General features: G+C 45.6%; 1 protein-coding gene across 8 annotated transcripts in view; it reads left to right on the forward strand.

Annotated features, from left to right (window-relative positions):
• Positions 1-26,961, forward strand: part of patj (PATJ crumbs cell polarity complex component) — a 103,078-nt gene that overhangs the window by 11,255 nt on the left and 64,862 nt on the right. For all 8 annotated transcript variants that reach the window (XM_039606983.1, XM_039606984.1, XM_039606980.1 and 5 more), the window contains exons 7-19: positions 457-585; positions 840-1,100; positions 1,250-1,352; positions 1,606-1,694; positions 8,359-8,488; positions 10,051-10,176; positions 12,496-12,551; positions 12,695-12,886; positions 13,027-13,227; positions 13,376-13,444; positions 13,958-14,158; positions 19,731-19,940; positions 20,389-20,445. In XM_039606983.1, coding sequence (XP_039462917.1) covers positions 457-585; positions 840-1,100; positions 1,250-1,352; positions 1,606-1,694; positions 8,359-8,488; positions 10,051-10,176; positions 12,496-12,551; positions 12,695-12,886; positions 13,027-13,227; positions 13,376-13,444; positions 13,958-14,158; positions 19,731-19,940; positions 20,389-20,445 — 1,824 coding nt within the window. The remainder of the gene's footprint in view (positions 1-456; positions 586-839; positions 1,101-1,249; positions 1,353-1,605; positions 1,695-8,358; positions 8,489-10,050; positions 10,177-12,495; positions 12,552-12,694; positions 12,887-13,026; positions 13,228-13,375; positions 13,445-13,957; positions 14,159-19,730; positions 19,941-20,388; positions 20,446-26,961) is intronic.

Genomic DNA, 26,961 nt, shown 5'->3' on the forward strand with positions numbered 1-26,961 from the left:
TGCTGCTGTGCACGTCAACACCAGTGTTTATTCTAGCAGGGCTGGGAACCGCTTCTAGATCATGAACCAGGGACCTCTTCTAGATCGGGAACGAGGACTACTTTAGTGGAAAAAATGTGAAGAACTCTTGTGATGGCAAAGTAAACCCTGCAGTTCAAAGAGGGCAGAAGAAAAATGTGCACAGCCTAAAATAATAATCTTTATTTATAAATGTAGTTTGAGTAGAAAGTAAACACAGTGAAAATATTGTCTTTATTCACTGATTTTTAATTTGATCTGGTCTTTTTTTATTTGTTTGTAAAAGAAGCTTTGATATACCAGAGTTCCAGTCGAATAAAGTTTAAAGCAGGACTTATGTGTGTTGATGCTTTAGCTTTGTCTGCTGACTGGTTCTGGTTCTGAGGATCTCGCTGAACTTTCTGTGCTCTGCTCAGTAACCCCGTGTCTGTGCTGCAGGATCAGTGGGACCACGTGGAGGAGATCGAGCTGGTCAATGATGGATCTGGTCTGGGTTTCGGCATCGTGGGCGGGAAGACGTCCGGAGTGGTGGTCAGGACGCTGATCCGAAACGGTGTGGCTGACAGGGTGAGTTTAGACTTTAAAATATAAGAAAGACGTCTGTGTGAAGAGACTCACTGAGGTTGTTAAAGCTCACAGCCGGACTTCAGCCCCAGTTTCTGGGGGTCTGTGTGCAATCACACTGCATGCTCTCATGAGTGTTGGATCCCAACGGCGAGAAATGTCAAAGCGCTGAAGCTTGTGTTTACGGCCAGTTTTACCCCAGAGTGGACCGAATACTAGGGTGTGTTGATCTCATCTGTGTGCTCTCCTCCAATCAGGATGGGCGCCTCCGCACGGGTGACCACATCCTTCGAATCGGGGCAACGCCCACCAGCGGCCTCACCAGCGACCAGGTAGTCCAGGTGCTGCAGGCGTGCGGTAGCCGCGTGAACATGCTCATTGCCAGAGACCCCCAAGGTCAACAAGCAGCAGCGCCTCCTCCCCCACCACCTCCTATGTCTGCCCCCGTTTCCTCTTTACCACCCCAAACCCCCGAGCTGCCTCCCCAGAACCCGCCCCAGCGGCGTGTCAGCAAGCCGGTGAGTTCATGCGGATCAGAACTACAAGCACACGGTGACTCTGAGCCAAAACATGTAAGCTGACTGTGTGTGTGTGTGTGTGTGTGTGTGTGTGTGTGTGTGTGTGTGTGTGTGTGTGTGTGTGTGTGTGTGTGTGTGTTTGGCTTCAGCCCAATCTCGAAGGATACGAGATCCATGAGGTTACTCTCTCCAAGATGGAAGGACAGAGCCTCGGCATCTCCATCGTCGGCTACAACCGTCTGACCAGCCAAGGTGAGAGAGAAACCGCTGTGCTGTCCCAGAAGGAGGTCGCACATCACACGGAGCTCTGTCACATGAGGCTCTCTGACTGTCAGCCTTCAGTCCAAATCTAGACCAACTGAAACTTTCAAAACTTTTACTCTGAAATCTTCTTTCAGTTGTTTGTGTGTGAATATTTGTGGTGGATTTGAATCCAGGACTTTCCTGCTGTGAGGTAATGGCACAAACTCACTCTCTCTCGGTGTTTGTCTCTTGCTCCATTCAGATGCAGTTGGTGTGTTTGTCAAACAGGTGGTTCCCGGCAGTGCAGCGGATCAGAGTGGGAACATCCGAGTCCAAGACCGGCTGATTGCTGTAAGAAAGCTACTGTTTTATTCTAAGTAAACCCGGTTTGTGTTCTACTGTGCTGTGGGGGTCCTTCAGGAGGATGGGTTTCTGACCACAGCGAGCACTTGGTTTGCTTTGCCAGCAGTCAGTTATTCCTGGTGGGCATGTGTTGGATTTTGCACCAATTCTGTTCCTGATCCTTAAAGACAGAGTTTGTGGGAGTGATTGGGTTCGGCGGTCTCAGCTTGTGGGCTCTGTTTGTGAACGCCAACTTGCTGTGGGTCAGGGAGTTTAAGTATTTAGTTTGCACGCTTAGTTTTAAGAAGAGTGTGAAAAAGATGAGCGCTTAGATTTAGCACTCGATGAGCGTCTATTCTCGTTGGATATGATGTTTTTTTTTTTTTTTTTTTTTTTTTTTTAAACTCAATTTTATTATACTTTACAACATTGCAACTCGTACTTGGCAATGTTCACAAGTAGGACAGTTACAGGAACCGCAATGCAGAAATACAGATTACAGTAACAGCTGCAATTAGGAAACACTAAACAAAACTGGGAAGCAAAACAAAACCCAAGCAAACAAACAACAAAAGCAATAAAATAAAAAAAAAAAGTTTATGTAATATTAAATAACATTTGACAATCTTAGCCAAAAATGAACAAATGAACCAGACCTATGCTAAATTACTGAAACAGTAAAGCATGTATGGGTCGCCAACGCTCAGTAAACAATTCTCTCTGAATCCGCAGAGCATATGTTATTTCCTCCATCTGGTAAATTTCTCTTACTTTATCAATCCACATATTATATGAAGGTGGGTCAAGATTCAGCCATTTAATAGTAATACACTTTAGTGCTGCTGTAAGCAGAATTCTTAAGAGATACTTTTATTGTTTCCCACAAAACCATTTGGTAATACTCCTAAAATGGCTAGCTGTTGGTCTTTTATTAATGGTTGTTGAAAAACTGTATTGAGAACTTTAAATATGTCATTCCAAAATGAACAGATTTTTGGGCATGACCAGAATATATGTGAGTGGGTTCCTAAATAAGTACCGCAATTTCGCCAGCAGGTGTCAGGATTTGTAGGCTTCATTTTGGCAATTATCTCTGGGGTTCTAAAATATCTCATGACCACCTTCCATTTAAATTCTCTCCACAGCCCAGAATTAGTCACAAGATGGGCTTCACCAAACACCTCTTCCCAGGTGTCCTCTGAGATTTGAGTGCCAATCTCAGCTTCCCACCTTGCCTTAATATCCAAAGTTGCACTTGTGTTGAAACTCATAAATGCATTATAAAAATTGCTGATTAATTTTGGGAGGAATTACTTTGAAATATTTTCAGAAATATTTCCTCAATGGGTGAGGGCTCCAAAACTTGCCTCCATTCTTTATGTTTTGTCAAAAAACTTCTTAACCGCAGAAATCTAAAAAAGTCAGAAGAAGGAAGCTGAAACCGACCTCTCAGCTGTTCAAATGAGCACAGGTGTCCATTCCTCACGACATGACAAAGTTTATGAAGCCCGTTATTTGACCATGCTCTGAAGCCAGAGTCTTCCACAATAGGAGAAAAACCCTGCAGGGAGGAAAGGCTAGATAAAATTGAAATTTCTTTTGGAAGACCAAATGATTGTTTGATTCTCACGCCAAATCTTTAGTGTGACCCTTGTCCATTCCCCATATGCAAGTTTTTAATTGAAATGTTAGAAAAAGCAGGGATTCCAATGATCTTTCGCACATTGTCTTCTCAATATTTAACCACTGAGTTTCAGACAAATCCCGCACCCATACAGTCAGGGGTCTCATCTGAGCTGCCCAGAAATAATATTTCAGATTTGGAACAGCCAATCCCCCCTGCAGTTTTGACAGTTTTAATGTTTGGAACTTGATCCTTGGACGCTTTACCTTGCCATATAAATTTGGAAAAAGTTTATCTAAATTATCAAATGTAGAGTTGGGAATGTTAACAGGCAGCATTTGAAAAAGGTATAGAAGTCTTGGCAATACATTCATACGTATACTCTCGATCCGACCCAAGAAAGACAGAGGAGGACTGTCCATCTCTAAATCTTTTTTTTTTTTTGCAACTATAACTTCATAATTTACTTTATACAAGTCTGATAATGAGTGAGGAATCTGAATTCCTAAATACTTGATACCTTCGTTTGGCCATTTAAAACCACATTGCTCCTTGAATGTTTGTGAAATGTTTCCTCCTATATCCATTGCCAATGTTTTGTCAATATTAACTTTGTAACCAGAGAGGTAACCGTATGTAGTAATAATTTCTTTTAAATGAGGTACACTGACTGCAGGATTTGAAATGTATAAAAGCACATCGCCTGCATAGATGGACAATTTATGCTGTTCTCCATTAATTGAAAGGCCCTGAATTTTATGTTCATCTCTAATCAGCTGCGCCAGAGGCTCAATACTTATATCGAACAGCAGGGGCGACAGTGGGCATCCTTGTCTCACACCCACGCCCAGTGGAAACCTGGCTGATATTGTTCCATTTACCCGCACAGCCGCCATTGGGTTGGAATAAAGAGTCTGTATCCACTTAATTAAGTTTGGCCCAAATTTAAATCTTTCAAGTGTGTGGCCCAGGTACTGCCAGGAAACCCTATCGAACGCTTTTTGCGCATCAAGAGACAGAATCATTGTTTCTTCTTGTTTGGTCTTGTACAAGGACATTAAGTTCAACAACCTACGAACATTGTCCCCATAGTGCCTTCCTCATGATGAACCCCGTTTGGTCTGGATTTATGACCTGTGTAATGATTTTACTAACTCTTTTGGCTAAAATCGTGGTGAGAATGCGCAGATCAGTATTAAGTAGTGAAATTGGCCTATATGATTGACAATTTGTGGGGTCCTTGCCCTCTTTATGGATTACGACAATTGTTGCATCGCTCCAGGACGGCCATAGCCCCAGTCTGCAGAGCGCAGTGGTAAGCTTTCAGTAATAAGGGTGCGACTTTGTCCTTGAGTTTTTTATAGAATTCGTTAATAAAACCATCAGGGCCAGGACTTTTTTTAGTTTTAAGGTTTGAAATCACCTGTAAAATTTCTTGTTCTCGAATTGGTTCATCTATCTCCTTTGCTACAGATTCTGGCAGTGTTTTTAAATTGATCCTTTCTAAGAAATCAGATAGTGTATTGTCATCTTTACATGTATCTGAATTTTTATATAATGACTCGAAAAAGTTGGCAAAGCAACTTGCAATTTGATTTGGTTTAGTGATTAGGGTTTGATCTGACTTCAACTTTTGGACCATATTACAAGTTTGCTGTTTCCTGAGTCTTATTGCCAGCAATCTACTAGCCCTACTACCCTGTTCATAGTACTTTTGTTTAACGAATCTTAAATTGCCCTCAATTTTTTCGTTTATTAAACTATTGAGCTCGCTACGTAACCCTTTAAGATCAGAAAGCAAATTGGCTGTCTGTGCTTTTTTGTGTTGTTGCTCTAGGTGTTTTATTTTGGCCTCCAATTCACACCGCCTAGCCTCTTTTCTTTTTTTCCTGGCACTTGCAAATGATATTATGCGACCTCTGATGTATGCCTTGGCGCAATCCCAGAGCGTTAAAGGCGATATCTCCGGGGTTGTATTCAACTCCAAGTAAGTATTTAGTTCAGTATGTAAGAACTCACAAAACTGGCTATCATTTAGGAGTGAGGCATTTAATCGCCAAAGTTTTAGTTTTGGTGTCAATCCTAAGTCCCATGAGAGTGATAACGGTGCATGATCAGATAACGTAATTGGTAAAATTTCAATATTGTCAATTCTATGCTCTTCTGTTTTAGAGGTAAAAAAGAAATCTATCCTGGAATAGGATGCATGTCTATGCGAGTAAAAAGTATAATCTCTGACTCTAGGAAACCTATTTCTCCAGACATCAATTAGTCCCAGTTCAATTGTCAAATGTTTTAGAGCTTTGCTCATTTGTGACGCATGGCTTTTAGAACTTGGTTGTTTATCCATATAAGGTGACAGGACACAATTAAAATCCCCTCCAAGCAATAAAACACCAGAACACTTTTGAAGCACTAGATTAGAAATTGTATGTATGAAATTTGGCTCATCCTCATTAGGGGCGTAGATATTGATGAGGGAAACCAGTACTCCATCAATAGAGCCATTGACCATAATGTACCTTCCATGTGGGTCTCTATAAGTAGCGAGTGGGGTGAAGTTTATCTGTCTGTGTACTAGGATAGCCACACCTCTTTTCCTACCAGATTTGTGAGATGAATAAAACACTTGTTGTGCCCACGACCTTTTTAGCTTGTCATGCTCAACGTCAGATAAATGCGCCTCCTGCAAAAAAAAGCTATATGACAATTGAAACTTTTTAACTGGCCTAGAATTTTTTTCCTTTTAATAGGGCTGTGGAGGCCTTTGACATTATAACTTATGACTTTAAGCAAATCTATCTTGACTATTTAGGGTTAAGTTTGAGAAATACCTGAGAGGCACAAATAATTTTGAACTCCATGATGACCCAAGGTTTTTGTTTAGCATAGGGCAATACAAAAAGAACCATCAAACCAACAAACCAGAAACTAATATATAAACCACTTTGTACAAGCTTTTTACCGTCAAATGATCCCCGGAGAACAAGGGACCTGAACAGGGGTAACAACGGCAGGACAAAAGTCAAAGGACCCCGAATGCAGCTAACACAAGTTTAAATGTCTTCATATGGAATGATGAACTGAAGTTCGGGGAAAATTGCTGGGCGAGCAGTCTCAGTACCATTAATAATTCTCAGTGCTGTCTGCTAAAACAATATTGGGACTCAGGCCCTGCACTAGTAGTTACAACCAGGCACAGAGATGTAGCTTACTGACGTAGAGAACTCTCAGTTACCTTACACCTTGAGACAGAGGATAAGACAGTCATAGTTCACCATCTGCTGGAGAGAGTATATTTTCCTTGACATAATCCATGGCTTTGGCAGCATCCACAAACTCCTTTTCAACGTTGTTGTAAGAAACACGGAATCTGGCAGGGTACAGGATGCCAAAGCGACTCCCGGTCTCTATCCTGAAGTATCTTTCTCACGTCAGTGAAAGCCGCTCTGGCTTTCGCCACGCTGGCCGTGTAGTCGGGGAATATGGCGATTGGGTTTCCTTTGAAGTGTAATTTTCCTCTACGCGCTCTCCTGAGGATGTCCGCCGCGTCTCCTTCGCTGTTTAATTTAGCAATGATAGGGCGTGGAATATCCCCGGGTCTCCGTTGAGTCAGGCTACGATGAGATCTTTCCACGCGGACTTCTCTGTCAAGCTGAAACACCTCTTTAAGGAGCGCAGAGACCGCCGCCGGAGAGCTGGAACCCTGGGTTTCAGTCACACCGATAATCCGGATGTTTCCCCTTCTCATACGTCCCTCGAGGTCTTCACATTTGTGTTTAAGGGCTTTCACCTCTTTTGTGAGGGACTCCATCGTGTCTTGTACAGCCACCATTTCGTCAGACCAATTCGACAGACCCGCTTCGACAGATTTTTACGTTAGCTCTCACCTGGTCCAGCTCGGCTCGAATAGCGGTAGTGTTGCTATTGATTTCTGCCTTCACATCTTGGATATCCCTTTTCAACGAATCAAAGCTGTCAGCCAGAGCAGACCTGACTTCCTGCTGGATGATGGTGGCGATATCTTGTCGCAGAGAAGTAATAATATCCGTCTTGAGGTCTGCCACATCCATTTTAGCTATCGGTGCCGACTTCGGTGTTTGGCTAGCGGTGTTGTCACCACTTTTGCCCGCGGCTGCACTGGTCTTAGCTGTCGACGAAGCCTCGTATTTGTATTTCCGCAGATTTGCTGCCATAAAAGCGACTTTCTTGGATTTATATCCGTAGGAACTTTGTTCAAAGTTTAAGATTGTCTTTGAGAGCAGGTTGGTAACTTAAGTGCCTATTTATGATGCAATTTAAGCTGGAATGTGCAGAGGCTCTGAAAAAAGCGTGTTCACTCCATCGCGCTCGCTAGCGCCCCCGGATATGATGTTTTTGATAAGTAAATAGAAAACTGAAGGGTCACTGGGTCTTGTTGAAGAATGAGGGGAGACTGACAGACCGGTGGTGTCAGCAGTGATGGTGATGTTGTGGAGATGAAAGCTGGGCGTATAGGTGAAGCTGTTGATTTACCGGGTGGTCTACATTCGTGCACGCATCCACGGCTGTGAGTGCTGCATCCACACGGAATAAATGAGGCTGAGGATAAGAGCAGCAGGAATGAGCTCCTTCTGGTTTGGGCTTCAGGGAGGCAGGTGTGCATGGATGGATTCTGGCACAGATGAAGTGTGAGCCAAAGTAAAACATGTCCTTGAGTAAATGTTTGCCAGATAAGTTTACTGCCATGCCGCATATTAACGGTGGCTGGTTATTGATTAGTTATGGGATGCTATAAAAGGTTGTAATTGTTGAAGATGCACAGCTGCTCTGAGGAAAGTGGTTCTGGAGGCTTCTGCAGAAAAACTGAGGCACATTCAGGCTAATAAAAATCAAAAGTCTTTCATTGGTCGAGCCGGCTGCCACTTCCCTGGTTCCCCATCATTTCAGCTGATTCTAGAATGTGGTCTGGATCGGCTTCGATTCGGTCAGTTGCACTCATGTTGTCTTGTTGTTTCTCCTCCTCTGTCTGTCTGTCTGTCTGTCTGTCTGTCTGTCTGTCTGCCACAGCTGGACGGCGTCAGTCTGCATGGTCTGACCAACCAGGAGGTTCAGGAGGTGATGAAGCAGACGGGTCAGACTGTCGTTCTCACTCTGGTCAGGAAGAAAGCCAGAGCTCTGGAGAGATCGTTGGATAAAGGTAGATAAATGTTTTAATCCAGTTTTGTCTGCCAGTCTGATTACATGATGGCATCAGTACGCACTCAGGTTCAGTCTGTGTGCGTCACAGTGGTTGTCTGATTTTGTGGGAGGGCGTAGGTCAGAGGACCCACAAAGTCCTTAAATGAGCACCTTGACTGTGCACAGAGCTGGCAACAGCGTGCCGTTAGACACAAACCTGCAGATCACGCTGACTCGGCACACAGCGAGGAGGCAGAGAATGAAGCCAAAGTACGCCTCAGCGAGAACGATAAACGGACGTTTGACGTTACCGGGATGTGTGCGGGGCTGGACGCAGCTCTGACTGTATGGTGCTGAAACAGTAATGTTGTTCAGCGGGAGAAGTTAACTCTGTGCTAAACTTATCGCAGCTTTTCTTCCTCCCTCCTCTGCCTCTGTCCTCTCACCCAGATTAAGATGACAAATTTGTTTACAACTCCGTGTAATTTCCCCAAACTCTGCTGCAGGAGGCTGCGATTCGTCCTTCACGCCGTCCACAGAGATTAATTCGCCCGCTTCTGGGTCATTTTTTTGTCTTGCGGTCGGCCGGCGGCCCGCACTGGTCAGCCTCCAGGTCGGAGAGACGCAGGTGATTTTTAAAAAAGAGGAGGAGTGCGAGGCTCTTATCTCCTCCAGACGTCTTTTCATTTCATTACCGAGGAAGCACAGAGGAGGAAACCGGCTCAGGTTTTAACTTGTTATAATCTGGTTGTTTCTATGGCTCTCTTATCTGTGCTGAGTTATGAAGAGAGTCCGACAGGAAAGTGAGCTTAAATAAATACTCATCAGTCAAGAGGTCAAAGGTCAGAGTGAGCTGAGGGCTCCTGGGTGATCTGCTCTGTGTTTAGATAGATGGACTTACAGGACCACTGTCAGCATCCCACAGAGACTCGATGAATAAATTACAGACAACAAAACTCTGAAAGACTTTCAGATTAATACAAAATTCTATTAAACGGCACATTTATTCATTTAGTCCAAGATTGAGTCATTATTTTTCATAAACTAAACTGCATATCTCATGGTGTTATAGCTGCCCCCCCCCCAGCTTCAGGTTTAGCTTGTTGGTTTTCTTATTGTTACTATAGTAACCTTAAAGCAGCTGTGTTATTGGTCAGATGATGACATGAAAAATGCTCCAACAGCACAAACATGGTCCAGAGGTCCAGTTCAGGTGCTAGCAGACAGCTAGCATCTACAGCCACCTGTGTCTCCATCCACCTATCAGAGTGCCCTTAAACCTTAAATTATCCACAGTGATCAAACAGTTTGTGCATCACGCTGTAAACATGTTTATTTCTGCTGCTGTTAAACATGGGAGTCTATGGGGACTGACTCACTGCTGGAGCCTCGGCTTCAGTTCTGTGATTGGTTGATGCTTCTGTGCCGTCAATAAACACCCACCCCCAGACCTGATCCACAGTCCTTATTGAGGCCTCTCTCAGCCACGCTGGTACCAGCTCAGTGCCATCAGTGCTCCTAAAATCTCATGTTTAGATACAAAATAAAATAACAAATTCTTACTTCCTGTGTGTGTGTCAGTGGAGAGAGAGCCTTCTCGAGTTTCTCTCAGGAGGTCATCGGAGGTCAAAGCTCACTCGTCTGGGTTTGGATCCACGATGATGAAGCAGGAATCAACACACCTAAACTCAGCACAGCTAAACAGGGGTGAGATACACACACACACACACACACACACACACACACACACACACACACACACACACACACACACACACACACATATTTTTGTGCTTGTCATTCAAACATGAAGCAGCAGATCTATGTGGTCTTCAGGGACAAACGTCTCTGGTCTGTCAGGACTAAAGACCCAAACCTCGGGGGCTTGAAGACCCCAGGGTTTCTTGATGAAATTGCAAGAAAATGATAATGAGAGCCGAAGAAAGAGGTGAAAGTACAGAAAAACAGACTTAATGTTAGACGACCTTTGCCTGACAGATCTACGTCATCATCGCCTTCCTCCAGGGGGAGATTGATATTATTAACACTTCACGTCTGTTTGCATGTTCCGTGGCTTTGGGTGTATCAAAGATCCAGAAAGGAATGGCAGTATGGTTCAGTTCGATCTGGACCGAGGCGGCTCAGCGTGGCCTTATTATCTGCTCAGATCTGAGACCTGCGTGTGAAATGTTCTGATGGTCCACACTCGGACAAAGCATCTCCTGTTATATAGCACCTACCTCGAGAAACATACGCCCATAGCAGCCGACGGGAAAACTTCCTCCCTCCAAACCACACCTGATATATTAAACCTGATAACACAGGCTCGTTTCAGGAGTTACAGGAAGTCTGGATTTCTCTGATTTTTCTCGGAGCGCTGTCCTCCTCTTTGGATCACACTCTTATAAATAAAGGTTCATTCATCATCAGCTGCCCACGAACGTCATCCACAAGTTCCTCCTCCTCTGTGGTGTCACAAGAAAGTCCACTACTGTTCTTCTTCTTCTCTCTTACACAGATGCAGGCATCAGTTCACGTTTCTTTAAACTGTAAGCACAGCATACAGGTGTGTTTAGAATCTACTTCTGCTCCAGACAAAGTCACTGAAACGCTGTAAAAAAAACAGGATTGTGTTGGAATTGTTATCTGTGTAACTGAAAACCTCAGATCAGCTCCTTTCTTCATTATCGCTGGCAGATGACGTCTTTAATACTTGATATTTATTATGAATAAATAAGAGGTAAGTGTGTTTAATGATGCTGATCAGGCAGTTAAAAGCCTTCTCTCTGAAAGCCTCTAAAGACGTGTGATGCAGGCCTCTTACGGCTCTCCTCACTGAATTATTTCCTCTCTTTTTATTCCTCATTAGCTTTGCTAAGTGGCCAAAACGCCACGCTAACACTTAGCACGCCGCTTGGCTGCTCCCGGCCGACAGATGTAAAGTGTCCGAGCTGTCTGACAGCCTCGCAGCGATGTATTGCCCCGTTTATTCAGCCAAACGCTGCAGATTAATTGCTGTGTGAAGGCCGGGGTTAGCAATGCTAATTTAATCAGAGCCTGTTGTTGTAGGGCTGCCAGAGCTGCCTCAGAGCGCTTCGACATGCGAACGGATTGGTGGGAACGTGGAGGTGTTTTTGTGCAGCTCAGCAGCGGCACCGTCCTCCCAGAAATCAGGTGCCGGCACTGTGTAATCTGCTGCGACTGTATGACGCTCAGCTGCTTACTTTACACTTTATTTACGCACTGAATTCCAATGAGCTGCATGACAAGCTGGCTCAGTGTATCCATGAACGGTCACACACATGCACATGGTCAGTGCAAGGGTCACGCTCATGTCAGGTTACCTGCCCATTCATTCGCCCATTCACCCATCTGTCCGTCCACCCATCCATCCATCTATCTTCCAATTCATCCACCCATCCCTCCATCTGTCCCTTCTTCCATCCATCCGCCAATCCATACATCTGCCTATTCATCCATCTTCCAGTTCATCCATCCATCCGCCCACCCATCCATCCATCAGCCCATCAACACATCCATCCATCTATCCCCTGTTTATCCAGCCATCCACCCATCCCGCCATCCGTCCATTCATCCTTTCTGCTGCCCATCCTTCCATCCATCCCTCATTCATCCAGCCATCCATCCATATGACTTAAATGATCAGAGCTACTGTGCTATGATGTGGTAAAGACTTCCTGGTGTCAGAGGGTGGTCTGGATCCAATAACCACCCACATCCATTTGCCCCAGGTCGTCATTGGACGACCTCTGCATCAGCTGATAGAGGAGTCTAAATGGTCTGTTCAAACAGCATAATCACCGATTCCCTCTCAGCGGTCCACTGAGCTCTGGCTCTGAAACCATCACAGTGTTGTTCTGCCCAAGTACTACAGTACTCTCACACTCTACTATTTGTTTGCAGCACTTTAACACTTTTTGAAGCTGATGACAAAACAGTTGTTTTAAGTGTGTGTGTGTGTGTGTGTGTGTGTGTGTGTGTGTGTGTGTGCGCGCACAACAACAGAGGCAGAACTGAGGGCTAAGTGGGAGCAGGCTCTTGGACCGAATTATCAAGTCCTGGTGAGACAAGACATTCAAAATAATTAAATGCTTCACATGAATTCAGTGTTGCTGATGTCCAGGACTCAGTCAGAGTGTGTGTGTGTGTGTGTGTGTGTGTGTGTGTGTGTGTGTGTGTGTGTGTGTGTGTGTGTTTTTATCAGATGGTGAATTTGGATCCCGTGATCGAAGATGATGAAGAGCTGCAGAAGTCATCGAAGCTGCTGCCTGTCCACACTCTGCGTCTCGGGGTCGAGTTGGACTCCTTTGATGGTCACCACTACATCTCGTCAGTGGTGCCCGGAGGCCCCGTCGACAGACACGGAGTCCTGAGACCCGAAGACGAGCTGCTGGAGGTCAGATTACAAGCTGAAAGTCATCGGAAGGAGTTTTCATTGTCTCACAGACTTCCGTGCCATCAGAGTCGCCCCCTGCTGGACATCAGACAGACTGCAGCTGTGTGACTGAGATGTAATCATGTTTTGTTCTTGTGTAGGTGAATGACGTTCAGCTGTACGGAAAGTCTCGCAGAGAGGTGGTGTCGTTCCTCAAAGAGGTGCCTCCTCCGTTCACTCTGGTCTGCTGCCGACACCCGACCGCCGACCTGGAACCAGAATCCGAATCTGAACCAGAACCAGTACTACGACTAGAACAGAAAGCAGGACCGGCCAGGCAGTCGGAGCGGGGTGTGGAGGAGGTGAGAACAGAGCTGTTTGTGGTGCAGTGGGATGGCATTTGTAGTAACAACTACTTTATAAGCAGTTATGATCGCAAAGATGAAAAGCATCATTGTTTGGTTTGAAATGCTGCTGGAGCTCTGAGATTAACCCTGTGTTGTCTGTCAGATCGAGATGAAGCTGTCATCGATGCTCTGCAGTCAGACGCTCCTGGGAGATGATAGCAGTGGCAGACAGGTAACCTCTGCAAACACACACACACACACACACACACACACACACACTTTTTATATGCTTAAGTGCTTTCTATCTACCATTCATACTCCGATGGATGCATCAGAGAGCAACTTGGAGTTGATATCTTGTCCAAGGATGTTTGGCATGGAGACCAAAGCAGCTAGGGATCGAATTGCCCACCTTCCTTTTCTACCTCCTGAAGAGGAGGGTTACAGGAAGGATTAGAATATGAAGTTTACTTCAGGACAGACCTCCTCAGTGCCGGGCTCGTCGACCTTTCCTGCTCAGGTTTATGGGTCAGGAGGCAGAGCAGGTCTAACGTGTCTTTGGGCGCGTCCATGTGTGTTAATGTGAACTGGTGAACGGAGAGGTGTTGCACGAAGCACTTTGAGTGCTCAGGTAGAGTAGGAGGCATTTAAGGACCAGCCCATTTATCACTTATTACGTGTGAACGTCCTGAAACACGTCCTCACTGAGCGTGCTTTAACTGCTGTTTAAATGTTTCTGTGTCAGGAGCAGGTCTCACCTGTAGAGGTGGTGCTGAGGGAGGAGCGGACCCACTACACCCAGGAAGAGGATGAGGACGAAGAAGAAGAGGAGGAAGATGAGGAGGATGAGGACGGAGAGCTTGCTCTGTGGTCTCCGGACATTCAGGTGTTGGAGCTGCAGAAAGAACGAGACAAAGGCCTCGGCTTCAGCATCCTTGACTACCAGGTAAGAGTGGCAGCTCTGACGGCCGATCGTACGGGCCAGGAGGCCACGTCAGACTGGCCTCCTAAAGTCTGAAAAGGTTTCACCTCACAGGTGTCTGTGTGCACATCCGACTTTCTTCTAAGCCTTCTATTTTGAAAGTTTTGCTCCCGTCCTGCTGCTAGCATTTCCTCGCGTTTCGGTCTGCTCGTTTCTAGTTTCACGTTGCTCTGTTAGACTGCAGGTCGATGACTTCCCTGCGGTTGTTTGTGTGAAGCTGGCGGTAACTTTAGCGTTTCTGAAAGTGGTGTCCAGAACCAGCTTCCATCTTTAATTTTGCTCTGTGGCTGTGAACCGTGTTGACGTCCCACTGAAAACGTTGTTTAAGGGGAACGTGAACAATTTATAGGAATCCGTTTTGATAACACCTCGAAGTATCTGGACACTTGCTGGACTGAGGTTGGACAGGTCGGGTGAGGTACACCTGCGGAATCTCAGAGCCTCAGAGGGGGACAAGGATAACTTGACAATCCAAAAATTCTAGGATGGAAGGAAAACCCCAGAGCTCAGGCAGCTCTGAGTCCAGACAAACAGCTGTCTTACAGGAAGATGCCACTGGTACTCGTGTGTTTCCCATCTCCTCATGTGTTTCCCGTCTCCTCGCAGGACGGGGTAAACGGAGCGAAGCTGAAATGTTTTAAAGTGAAGCTCATCTCAGAGGTTTTAGATTCATCGCTGTCTCTGGAGTAAATTTGGGAAACTCTGGTGTGTCTGCTGTCTTTATCTTCTCCAAACCTGCTTCAGTGCTTTATCTTTAGGCGCAGCTTCACCTCTAAGACCTCAGCCTCCTCCTCCTCCTCTGTCAGACCCAGCTGAGGTGGTGGAGTGAGCTCCAGCATAACTCCCAGTTGGTCCACATCATGTCAGCCTGCAGACACAGGATCTGCCCAGGAGAGGTGGAGGTGTGTGTGTGCGTGTGTGCGTGCGTGCGTGCGTGCGCCATGTTTAGATATTTTTGTGAGGACCACAAATTGGCATACTACTATGCTTGTGGGGACAAAATGCCCATCCCCACAAGTTTGAACACATTTTTGAGACTCAAAATGTGGTTTTAGTGTCGGGGTTACAATTGGGTTATGGTTAGGTTTAATGTAAGGGTTAGGCATACATTTAATGGTTAGGGTCAGTGGTTAGAGAAAGGATTATGTCAATTAAATGTCCTCAATAAGATATGAAAACAAGTGTGTGTGTGTGTGTGTTAGCTACACGGTGTGATCCGCTCGTGTTTCTGGCTCTTGTTGGCCCTCGTCCTGCAGATGTTTGCAACGTTTCGTTGCCGTGGTTCCTCCTGCAGCGTTTGTGCAGAGTGAAACTTTCACACTGTCTTTGCTGTAAAACGATGAACGTAACCACTTCGCTATTGGAAAACTGAGATTAGAATTTGGTCTGAATTCTCCTGAATCTGGATTCCAGCAGCTCTGCAGGCTGAGCAGGAGGCTGCTGAGCATGCTTTGTGGTCCCAAAATTGTGAAAGCTTGTGAAGTCGTGGAGGAAAATGTTTTTGTGCATCACCAAGGATTTCTCCAGTGAATTTGTTCTAGAGCACAAACTGTAAAAACGTGCCTATAAAACGGTCTGATGGTTTAAAAATAAAATGGTGGCCTAAGAGGTCCTTTTGTTCGTGCCTGATCACATCTCTGTTACGTGTCCTTGTTGTGCTCTGGGCTGCCTCTGGTTCTCCTCAGAGTCGCAGAGCTTGTAGGTCCATAGAACGGAGTCCAGCCAGGGCTTTCAGGACCTGAAGACGAACAAAGTCTCAGACTCATCGTGTTACTTCGGTTTCTCTCCTGTTTGACTTTAATCTGATTTAAAATCATCGGCAGTAAGAGTGAAGCTTTTGCCTTAGAGTCAAGCCGACCTGCATCATATTTAACAAAATAAAACAAATCAACTTCCTCACAAATCTTCACCCTCTCTATCCTCTCCGCTCTCTGTATCTCTCGCCCAAGGGCACGTCGGCCCGGTGTTCCTGCCAAACTGTTTCCTGTTACCGACTCTCGCCTGTCAGAGCCGAGTGAAAGATGGCCGCAGGCAATAAGAGGAGAGCTGCTGTCTGTCTGGACTCTGGCTCATAGTTTCCTCTGAAACAGAGCGAGCAGCTTCGTGGCACAAATACGAACGTGTTCTCCAAAGACTGAAGGAGCTCCATTCGGGTCTGAAACCATCGGCGTGAGGGTGGTACGATTCTTTATCCTTACGCCACGGCCGGATCGCAGACGCACTGGAGGTCACAGGATACGAGAAGAATCAAAACCACCACATCGTTCATCACGTGAAGACAAACTCTGCCTGTGCTCCATTGTCAGCTTTTAGAAAAACACGCATGGAACACTCATGGAAACACATGGAAGCGCTTGGCACGCCCGAGGTTTAAAACAAGCTGACAGAGTTCGAGTTTCCTCTAACAACAGGTTTTAAAAGCTCTCTTCCTGCTGTCATCAAGCCCTCGGGCTCCTCCCACCAGAGCACGGCACAAGCGCTGTGACGGCTCGCGCCAGTCCCACTTCATGTCGAGCACTCCACGGCCTTCACACACAAACCCCTGCAGCGCGAGCTGGAGGTCGGTGAAGTGCTGAGACTTCCAGGCTGAGACCCGGTGTTTTCACCCGGTGAACAGAAACACTTTCACACCTGCAGCGCTCACACAGCTTTCTTAATATATAACACAGAACATGGGTCTCATCATGTTTAAGAGAACATATCTTTGTTTGGGTAATAACCTCATATAGTCCCTGCAGGACGTGGGTCTTCTGTTTCGTGAGATAACTCCACATCTGTGTTCTTTTATTTCTGAGGTCGCCACGCTTAAGTTTCCAAAAGGGCATTTTGTTTTGAAGAATCCAAAGAGGAATCTTTTCTAATTGAAATGAATTTTTCTGCCTGATAAAAGATGAGTCTGTACAGGCCCGTGAAGCACTGATGGGCGAGTGGCCGAAAGCTGCGTTCAGATTTCTGCCAGTTTTCCAACGAAGCCCACGTTAAAGTAAGAGAACGTGGAGCGTCCAAATGTTTCGGGCAAGTATTGATTAGGTTCTTTAAAGTCAGAAATATGATAAAACACGAGAGGCGCTGAAAGGTCCTGAAATATGTTCTTTAAATCAACAAATGTAAAGTTGAGTGAGAGCTCCTAAAATATTTGGGCTCGTGTTTATTTCGGTGAATAAACCTCCCGAGTTTGATTCTCTGTGGCATCGCGAAGGTCTTCAAAAGTCTAACTTTGTGCAGACGCCCTGCAACCTACATATCCAAAAACACCCAAACCCTGCTCGTTGTTCTGTGTGTGAAACATTTCACTACTCCTGGCAGAAACGCTTCTAATTTCTTTTTTCCAGCCCCTCCTACGTTTTTCTGATTCCTCCACTTCTTGACTGCGGCGGCCTTTCTTTTTCCGGAGGATCTTGTAGGAGTGGAGGACGTGAGTTCTGACTCCTCACCACCTGTAGCCATGTTGTTCAGTCTAAAAATATAGCTGGCTTTGTTCTGGCAGCCTCAAACTTGGCACGGCAGCTCGTACTGCAGCGCGGGCGATGCCCGGGGTTCGACGCCGGGGAATTCACGCCGCGCACATCCGCTCGCACCAGGAGAGGGTTTGAGAGTGGCGCGGGAGGCTCTGGGGGGAGCGTGGGTTTGGCCGGCCTCATAGTCACTCTGGTTAAAACTCTGAGCAGAGAGCGGCGCCGACGGAGGAGGTAATCCCCTGCAGACCGTATGTTCTGTCACACTTCAGACGGGCAAAGGTGGTATTAATTAGTCGCGTCACTGGCTGTGGGTGAAGTGTTTATGAGGCTGAGGAGAAGATGAGTGTCCTGAGACAAATTACAGGTCAAATAAAGAAAATGTTTAACATGCTTCTTATTTCTTTCTGGCTGACCCGTGGAGATGTACAGCACACCGTGCACCAGAAGTTTTTATCTGATTATATGATGAAAGAACTTAAAGAAAACAATAACCTCAGAGTCGTTTCAGTAAACATGCAGCAAAGCCTTAATTTCTTAGATAGCTGTAGAGCATGCGGCTTCGTTTAAGGTTCGAGGGTTAATTTTAGAAAAGGAAAATCTTTTTTTCACAGCACATGACTAATAACACGAGTAGGATAAAAGCTGCTTATTTACTGCCGCCCTCAGCAGCGACCATCACAAACCAAACGCTCAGATTAATTATCACAGAGTGCTGACACTCGGCCCAAACGTTCACATCAACAATCAGGATATTTTATACATATATATATATATATATTACATGACATTTAGAGTCAGAGAAAGAAAAACAGATTTTCAGCGTCGTGGCAGATATTTGTCACGTCTGCGTGCATGCAACAGACTGCCGACATGTCTAGGTGTACCCTACCTCTTAAACTTTTGACCTCTTAAACTTTTGACCCCCGACCCTGAGTTTTAATTTTTTTAATTTCTTGGTTATTTTCTTTGCCTTGTCTTTGCTTCTTGTTTCTGTGTTGGGGTGAAACAGGAAGCAGGTCGGCTGTCCTGAGAAGACGCGCTGCTCCCCGGGGTCTTTGAATGAGTTCAGTCTGGTTTTAACTTCCGCAGACTCTTGTGGTCTCGTCTTCATCAGTCGCTGAACGTCCTCAGCCTCGTCTTCCTCACCTCTGTGTGTTTGTGTGAATGTGTTTGCTGTTATTTCTCTGGTCTCTGGCTCCCCCTGCCTGTCCTCTGTGGTGGTGGTGGTGGTGGTGATGATGATGGCGGTGTGTCTTTCTCGCTCTTCCCTGTGAGAGTGATGAAACAGACAGGATGATCTGTAATGGTCGTTGTCCCACTTTCCTCGACTCTGTGTGAAATATGAGCTCGGCTGATCTGGGGTCAGTCATGTTGGGCTGAGAGTTGGTTAAAGTTTTCCGACTCAGTGGATGGGGCTCTTGGTTTTAAACTTACTGAAACTAAAACTGGGATCTGCTTTTAATGGCCTCAGTATACCAAACATGGACACAAAAGAGTCGGTGAAGGTTCTCGTCCAGGTCGGGTAGTCTTAGGAGGTGAGGAGGCGGTGAGCATTTCTGTCTTTGTGCTGTTTTTGGTTTGGAAAGATGGATGTTTTCAACTTTCCAAACCACAAAGTTCCGATCCCCCAGGTTCCTTAAAGATGGTGTTCCTGCCGGACGAAAGTTTGTTGGTCCATCTGCACGTGTTTCAGGCGGTTCCTCCTGATCATTGATTATTATTACTAATTATTAATGTTATCCCCACCTGTTCATTCAGTGGTTCTCAAACTATGGGGCGTGGACCACCGAGGAAACTATCTTTTTATTGTTAATGATAAAAAAGATTAAATTGTGTTTTTAAACCTTTTTTGTAAAATTAGCGAGCAGTTGTACATCACTCAAACACGAGGTCATTTCAGGTGTAATTATTCCAGGGGAGGGGCTTATATTTCCATTTTATGTGATTAAAACGACAGATCGACCCTCGTTGGGGGGCGATGGCATCCGCCCCGTCTGCATTTTCTCCTGACTGCAGCATCAGACTACAGGAGGTGAAATTTGGCGTTCTGCTTTACGTTTTTCCTCTCCGGCTCGCAGGACCCGCTGGACTCCGGCCGATGTGTGATGGTGATCCGGTCTCTGGTACCTGGCGGTTCAGCGGAGCGTCACGGCGGTTTGCTCCCCGGAGACCAGCTTGTGTCAGTCAACCGCACCCAGCTGGACATGCTCAGTCTGGCTGACGCTGTGGAGGTTCTCAAGTCTGCTCCGCCTGGTGTGGTCCGTCTGGGCATCCGGAAGCCTCTGGTGGTAAGTCCAAAACTTAACCCTGACCCCTGCACTAACCTTTGGCAGGTTAGTCACCTGCTCACCTGGCTGAGCAGGTGACTAACGTGGACCCAGATTTCCTGTTTTTTTTGGCTCAGACTGGTAGGTTCGAGATTTGTAGGTGTTTTATGCCTGAACGCATAAATCAACCGCTTCCAGTGTTTGTTCATCCACCAGCAAATATAATCCCATCGCTGGGAAAGTGATTCTACAGCGATGTCAGAGCTGCGAGAGTAAATGAAAAGAGCTCCTTCTGTCTGCATCACATGAATGAACTGCAATGGACTCTTACCTGCTGAAGTCTTACCTCGGCCTCCCGCTGGGAGAGCACTGAGAGCACTGTGTAGTCGTGGTGAACCTTCATGCCTCCACATTCTTCTGTAGTCTTCCTCTGTGGATGGACCTGACTTCACTCTGCATGTTTGTGTAGGTGGAGGCGCCAGAGAGGAGGAGAGAGGACAGCAGCACATCACTACCTGTGGCAAAGGTACACACACACACACACACACACACACACACGATGCTAATAGAGATGGAGGGCATTCACATCCTCGGTGATGTGAGGTTATTGTTGCTCTTGAGCTCTCTCTGAGGCTGTTCTGTCCTTTATCTTGGTCTCATGGTTTGGATTCTGATGATGGTGAAGCACGCAGTTGGACTCCTCACTTGCTTCCTTTTTACTTGAACCCTCGCTGCCTTTGTGGCCTCACTGAGTTTCCTGCTCTGAATGAAGGTGTTAAACAGCGCTGTGTGTGTGTGTGTGTGTGTGTGTGTGTGTGTGTGTGTGTGTGTGTGTGTGTGTGTGTGTGTACGTTTGAATTGGAAACATGTTTCGTCATTAGAAACACGTTTCATGTGAACGCACGCCATGGGAACAAGAAAACTGCAGATAGTTTCAGTATAAAGGTTGTACAGTTTGATCTGTGCTGGATTTTACAGGTGTACCTAATAAAGTGGGCTCTGACTGTCTCTGTTAGAAACGTTAATCAGTCCAGACTAATTGGACATTAAGATTTTGTCCCCCGTCACATCGCTCACCTCCTCCCTCGCTGCTCTGCTCCCTCCATCTGTGTTCATCTTCCAAATGGAAATCTTTCTGTCTTAATCTCCTCTTCCTGCACTCCTTTCACTTCAGTTTGCTTTATTGGTCTGGATACCAGATGAACGGCGCTGCCAGAGCATCTGACCATAAAGAAAGATGAATCGAGGGCCGAATGAATGTAAATAAATATGTAGAGCGTGACGGGGATGAAGAGAAATGGCTGCTCGGTTCAGACTGAGTGGAGTGAGTTTGAATTTAAAAGATCCTTTTTTTGATTATTTCTGATCAGGAGCTTTTAAATTTGGTTACCAGAGTGCTCAGGACACTGACTTCTTTAAAGTAGTATATTCTGAGATGAAGTGTAAGGGGGGGGGGGCAGACCTCACCTGAAACCTGCCACTGATGCAGCAGCTGCAGCACTTTACACCAAACTCCATTTTAAAAATCATGAGATTTTAGTGGCATGTTCTGATTGCAGTCAGAAATCTGCAGATTTAACGGGTGCCGCTCAGATAAATAATAAAGTCTGTAAAGCGCAAACATTCAGCCATGAAACAGTTTTATTAAATATAAGAAACAGATGCAGACGTTCTGCAGTGAGCAGAACGTGCGGAGGCTGGTTCCATATCAGATCCAAACAAGAAGAAAACCTGCTATGAGTTCGTCCCTGTGGTGAAATGTGCTGCAAACATCTCTGAAACTGGGAGCGAAGAGTACAGGACCTTGGTCCTCAAACTTATAAAAATGAGCATGTCATCAGCCCAGTGCATGCTGGGAGTAGTGAGTCGGGCCAAAGGAAAGTGAGTTTCTCTTTCCTCAGATTTCATTTGGATGTTTAATGGCCATCATGTTTCTGCACCTTCCTCCTCGTACACGAGCTCAGCTGTCCATGAAACGAGGTGAGAGCTCGACGTTTGCGCTGATAACCCGCCATGACGTCATCGTCCCTCTTCCTGCTTTCTTCCATCTCACTGCTCTTCACTCTTGTGCCTTCACCTCCATGCTCCCCTCTCCTCTATCATCTCCTCCACATCTTTCTCTCTCCCTCTCTTTCTCTCTCTCTCTTGCTGCTCTTTCATCTCCTCCTCCTCCTCCTCTCCTCTCTTTCACCTTCCTTCACCCGCCTCTCCCTCCTCTCTGTCTCTGTGAAGCTGCTGACTCAGCGGGATGGTTGAATGGTATAAAGTGCTCCATCAGCTCAACCAGCAGCAGCATCTCTCTTAAGTGGAGGGGTGGAGGGGGGTACTCTGAGGACACTCTGGTCCTCCAGCATCTGTACACGTAGTACTGCAGTACTACGACTCAGTAATACTGCAGACAGAGAAGAGTACAAGCTGTTTGTCTTTGCACAGATGCTTATGGACAGAAAATTTTACAGAAACTGAGACGTTGTTACGGTTTTTGTGTGTGCAGTTTGTGACATCACAGTGTGACATCATTATGATCGCAGCTTTCAAAATCAAAAAAAGTAATAAATAATCCAATGAATAAATGAATGAACCCTCACACACATGAAATATTAAAAACAAAAGTGTGAATTTCTTTTTCAGTCCCTCTTTGCTGAGTAGAACCACAGAAAAAGTTTGGGAAAATTTTTTCAAAATGAATGTAAAATTTGAGAAAAAGAGTAAGAATATAAACGGAGGGGTCTGTGTGTTCATGAGTAAACACAGAAATTGGTGACGGAGTTCAACCTTTAAATAAATAATTACAGCATCAAATACATTTTAATGCACGTCAAACAGACTGATACATGTATCACGCTTTTTACTGCAAACCTCATTCACTCACACACACGCATCCACATACACGCACCCACACGTACACGCATCCACACACGCACACATCCATCCATACACACGCGCACACACATGTGCACGCATCCACACATGCACGCACATGCAGTAGGATGGGGGAGCCGGGAATCGAACTGCTGACCTTTGCTGGTGGGCGTCCTGTTATAGTTGCTGGTTTGTGTGTTTAGCAACACGTGGATTCATTTTCGGAGCGTTCGACGTGTCATTGCTCCGTACCTGAGCAGGTGGTTGTGATTTGCTGAAGAGAAGCAGAAGCCTCTGATATCTGCACACGTGTCTCTGAAGCATCGGCCCGCTGAGCTCGTCTTTGTTCTGCCATTTCTGCTGAGTTCTGCTCTTCTTCGTGTCCTGTGCCGTCGCCGTCCTCTGCGCCGCTGTTTTATTTCCTCTTTTATATGCAGCCCATTTGGCTGAAGAGGTTTTTTCACAGCCCACAGGTCTCTGATGGGTTTCCATAAAGACGGCCGGGTCGGCACTGACACTTTGCTGCCGGATCCTTCTCTGTCACACTGACCAGAGAGAGACCCCGTTACACGCCCACGCCTCGTTAACTTTTAGAGGTCAGGTGTGCAAGAACGAGCTACTGCCGTCGTTTCACTTTATTCTGCTCCTGTTTGTGCAGATAAAGAGCTGCCCTGGCGCGTTCAGCCGGCTGAAGCCTGCCTATGACAGAAAGCGAGCCACAGGAACCCAGAGGACACCCGAGACCCGCTTTACTGCTGCTTCACTTTATTTTACTGAGAAGGCTATAAAACCACGTCGCTCAGTGTCTCCTCTGCAGTAATCTGATTACTGCTGAAGCGAGATCGATCAACTGCAGACCAGACAACAAACGACGGAGGCCCAGAAAAGTGCAATCAAACGATGAGTTTATTGACAACGGAGAACAACCATCAGCATATGGCTTATTTGCTCTGACAAAAATACACTGAGTTCTGGTTTTATAGCATAGAGGATCACACCCCCACATACACGTCAATACAGGTCAAAAATACATTATGTCCAGTCATTGTTTACAGACAAGGGTACATCTTGTACATCTCTAATAACTATAAACAGACATATAACTTCTCTCTTTGATAACACCTTCCTTTTAAGGTAATAACTTCGAGCTTCAGGGCCTCTAAGGGCTAATAATGGACCCTCGTCCTCAATCACTAAGTAGACTGAATTGGCGCAGGTCTCAAATAAGAAGCAGAAGACACTTGGGCCTTCGCTCAGGCCTGCTACTAGATTTATGTGTATTGTAAGCATGCATGCAATTAACCTGCTATGTTCTCATCTTCCTTCAACATGTATCACCTGGACACTCTCACCAGTGAAGCTTAAAACCCTCTTGGATAGAACATCAACTCTAAACAAGCACAGTTATGCATTGTGTATAAAATAAACTCAACCTGTGAATAAAATGAATGTGATGACAAACATATTCAATGCAATATGAACCCTGTAAACAATATTACTGATAAAATAATACTGTAGAACATGTTATTAATGCATTTATCATAAGGCAGATTATATGGCAGCAATAAAAGAATCTCTAAATCCCAACATTCCCTCTTTTGACATTCCATCAAGGAATGTCACCACACTTCATGTTGTATCACTCCCTGGCCCACTCTATGGGTTGTAAGTTCATCTGGTAGATGCCCTCAACCCAGCCAGGGTTAGCAACCCTCGCCATTACTTTTACCAACAATCCTCTGACACAAGGAATGATACAACAACTAGCGATGACCAGTATTCCCAAAAGTACAGTCAAAGAAAACATCACTGACATAGCCACACCTTTCCATTGTCCAAACACAGATGTCATCCAGGACGCCAGCAGATTTTCGATACCTGAGTGTTCATGCATAGTTTTAGACAAAGTTTTCAAACCCTCCAGAGCTCGGGTTACTGAGCCATCTGGGGCAGTATTATTAGGGATAAAAGTGCAGCACATGTCTCCGAATATGGCGCACACGCCTCCCTTCTCATGTTAAAGGCCATTCGATTTCCCATCAGCAAACTCGGACCCAATTGTTCTGCGAACCCCATCATGGCATCCCTGGTTTGGTTAGAGAGTCTCAGCAGATTGCAATGAACATAGTTAATGCGATCAACATTCTTATTAGGCGTTATCCAAATTAATATACTCTCAAATCCTGCAGCTACCTGGTTTACCAGCTTGTACTCATTAGGAACTCCCCTGGGCACTCCTATGGAGTCTATCCAGGTCGGCGAGTCCAAACGAGGATCATAAGGATGTGTACCCTGGGTCCCTCTTTTAGCCAAAATATGTCTCTTACCTCTGGCGGCTAAGGTACGTGTGTTGTGTTGTGGAATAGCCTTTAATACATGTTGTTCTCTAGCATTTTGAGCCACCCAATCAAGCCAGAGGTTACTGTCCTTGAAACTGGTGGCACGCTTTATCAAATCCTTAGGCTTCAGTCTAGAGTAATCTGTCGTCAGAAGTAATCTCTTTTTGGTTCCTGTTCCTTTTGAGCTACTGTTCCCGGTTACCATCTGATCAGTCAGAATGGTGATTAAGGTTTCTCATGAGCGGCTTAGACTTTGCATCAACTAAATTTACCCTAAGCATATCATGGGGTGATTGCAGACCCATACATCATATGCTCTCCAGCTACTACTAGCTCCTGTACACTTAATAACGTCACACAAATCAAATGTGAATGAGCGGGTAGACCCTTTACCATAATTCAACTCTATGCCATTATTCATGCTGAGACACTCATCACCTTTACCTGACACCTCGCGCTTTTGTCGTTTTTACCGATCCCATATTGGCAAGTACAGTCTCAGGAAGTGCTGGGCTGGACTGGCCTCCGTGTTCAGACAAGTGGTCCAGAGTGCCCTGCAAAATATAGACAATAAACAACACAGCCATAGTTAATATCATTGCATACAATAAACATGTAGTTGTAAGGAACATTCTAATCAGTTTTCTCATTACGTGTCTCTGATTCGTGTGTTTGCATCATGTTATATAAACTTTATATCCTGGAATGAAACTCCCCTGCTTTTGTGGAGTCCTCAACTTGTCACCGCTCCTTTCTGCTGGCGTGGCGACCTTCTGCGCTGCTCCTCTTCTTTCTTCGGCCTCCCAGGTAGACTACTGGTTGGCCCGTTGCACAGGTGAGAGGATTTATTTTGCCTCTGCTCGTTACCACCTGTGTTAGTTAAAGACGAGTTTTCCTCTGGCAAGCTCTCATGTGCTGGCGCACACTGCGACCAATGATACCAGGCATCGCCTTTCCCTTTTAGTTGACCTGCTATAGTTGTTCTGGCAACGACCTCATAAGGACCCGTCCAGCGTGGCTCCTTCCACTGCTGGAGTTCCTCGTGGGCTCAAATTCAGTTCCTTGTTTGCAGACTATAGCATAGCCTGCTTTCGATCCTTCTTCATCACGATGACAGCAGCCATCTATGAACCAATCCTCAGCTCCAGGGATAGGTTCTGCTTGTAAATCTTCCTGACTTTCCTTCAACTTCTGCTTTCTTAGTACAATCATGAGGTTCTCCTGATCCCATTAAATCTGCCATATTGATTCCTTCATGTGTAAATGTCAGATTTGGAGCATCTAAAACTTTACTCAGTCTCTGTTGTGCTAATGATGTCATCGTGAACGCCTGCGAGTTCACATATGCCACCACACTATGTGTAGTCAGAACTTTTTGGTGGGTGTTCTCTCACTACATGTGCTGTTTTCTATATTATTTTGGCAACCCCTGCTGCATGCTGTATGCATGTAGGGTGCCTTGCTTCTGTTGGACTCCACCTTATGCTGACATACATAAGTACCTGTCTTTCTTTATTCAATCATCTTCCGGGGGTGAGAGACCTCTGCACAGCTCAGACGCCAGTTGCAAGAGCTCTCTAACATTAGAATCATCAGCTGTGACCTATATGGTGTTATTTCGGTACTTTACACGTCACACAGTCTTGAACATTGTTTGTATGGGGAGTTCCTCTTTTTTGTGTCTATATCTATTAATATGCCTTGTGCACTAAAACTTCCTGTTTTTCAATCTGGCTGAGCACTTGTTTGTGAGTCAAAGGTGGCCTTGCTCTACAAGCCTTCATTATTAGAGTACACATTAAAAATATTTCTTTTATTCCTAACACCAGTCCCCCTTTTTC

Source organism: Oreochromis aureus, linkage group 23 (assembly GCF_013358895.1).
Source record: "Oreochromis aureus strain Israel breed Guangdong linkage group 23, ZZ_aureus, whole genome shotgun sequence".
Lineage (NCBI taxonomy): Eukaryota > Metazoa > Chordata > Actinopteri > Cichliformes > Cichlidae > Oreochromis > Oreochromis aureus.